Source organism: Micropterus dolomieu, linkage group LG21 (genome assembly GCF_021292245.1).
Source record: "Micropterus dolomieu isolate WLL.071019.BEF.003 ecotype Adirondacks linkage group LG21, ASM2129224v1, whole genome shotgun sequence".
Lineage (NCBI taxonomy): Eukaryota > Metazoa > Chordata > Actinopteri > Centrarchiformes > Centrarchidae > Micropterus > Micropterus dolomieu.
This window is the reverse complement of record NC_060170.1, coordinates 15,625,063-15,626,588: the sequence shown is the minus strand read 5'-3', so window position 1 is coordinate 15,626,588 and position 1,526 is coordinate 15,625,063. Positions and strand designations below refer to the sequence as shown.

General features: G+C 40.4%; 1 protein-coding gene across 1 annotated transcript; it reads left to right on the top strand.

Moving 5' to 3' along the window:
- The first annotated feature begins 580 nt into the window (after window positions 1-580).
- LOC123959854 (G-protein coupled receptor 183-like) lies at window positions 581-1,462 on the top strand. The gene has a single exon (XM_046034167.1). The coding sequence runs from the start codon at window positions 581-583 to the stop codon at window positions 1,460-1,462; it is 882 nt and encodes a 293-aa protein (XP_045890123.1).
- Window positions 1,463-1,526: the final 64 nt, after the last annotated feature.

The window sequence follows — 1,526 nt, the reverse complement described above, 5'->3', positions numbered from 1 at the left end:
TTCCTCACCAAGCCCAAGCTCTCTGAAGACAAGTAAAAAACCTCATCACAAATTCATATGAAATTGTCAGAACCACCCCTCCACCTCAATGGAGGACTTAATGGAGCCATGTGTATAATTTTATACTTTGTTTCCATGTTTGGTAACGTGCATTATCTGAATACTTTATATTTTTTATGTTGCTTGATTACTTCTTTAGTTTGTTTTCTGCAGCTACTGAGTTATAGGTCATATGAGGGTAGGGGCACTGACATTGGATCTGTTTGTGTTGAGATTTGAATTTAATTATTAAAAAACGTGCACAACTTGTGTATATTTTTGATTATGGAGTGTGCACTCTCTTTATCAATACTTTGGAATCTGTTTTATCTTTATGTTTTATTTTATTTCATTACACCCCCATCCCACCAAATAAAATTGGAAAACTAAAATAAAAAAACGTAAGCCAATAGCTTTATGCTCATGGGATGCATGGGGGAAAACCAATGCGTTCAGTTTGGGTTCATGGGCAGTGGCTCATCAACCAGCTATAGCCTACATAAATAGGCCTACATTAAATTCAAGCTGCATTATTGAAAGAATGCTCCTCTCCAACATCACTGAATCTGGAGGAGTTGCCCTCTCCGTGAACTTCGAGAGTCCTGTAGATTATCTCATTTTCATTTTCCAGATTTTATTCGCCACAGCTACTATCCTCGTAGCAGGACCTGTAGTCATTACCATCTTGGCCACCAGAGCGCTCCGCCTCCAAAACAGGTTCATTTTCATGCTGAACACCAGTGTGTGTGACACGCTGGTTGGGTTTTCTGTGTATTACATCGGTCTGTTTGATGTTCAGGAAGGCTATCCTTCGAGGAATGGGACTTATAATATCTTAAATTATCTTATTGGGGTAAACATGATGACATTTGTATTTGCACAATTTGACCGCTATTTTGCCATTTGTCATCCATACATCTACACGCGCTTTATAACACGGCGAGTGACTATTTCTATAAATGTCTACTGTTGGCTTCATGTCTATGGTCAGCTGATGGTTTCAAATATCTTGCCAGTTTCCAAAGCAATACAGCTGTATGTTTTCGGTATTGTCAGTTTACAAGTCATTGTGCTCACCAAAGTGATCATGACTATCAAACTGTATGTTGTTGCCAGATTCCAGGTTGAAAGAGACCCTCCCAGCGCAGACAAAGAAAGCAAGAAGGAGTCATTAAGAATTATCATATTTGTTGTCACAAGCTTCTTGGTGTTGTGGGGCCCCTCTTTTGTTAATATCATCCTCAGACTGCTACTAAACGGAGGGCTGACATTTAGAAACGAGGCCACCAATCCTTTCGCCATCATGGCTCGATTAAACGCTGTGTGCACACCGGCAGTGTACTTGTGGGGGAGTCCGGCTCTGAGGAAAGCCTTAGTGAAGACAGTGTGGGGAAGAGTGTGCCCAAGATGCAAGAAGAGGTAAGAGGTTAAATGTCGCTATTCTGAATTAAGATGCCATTCATTTCTCTCACTATTACACTTTCACT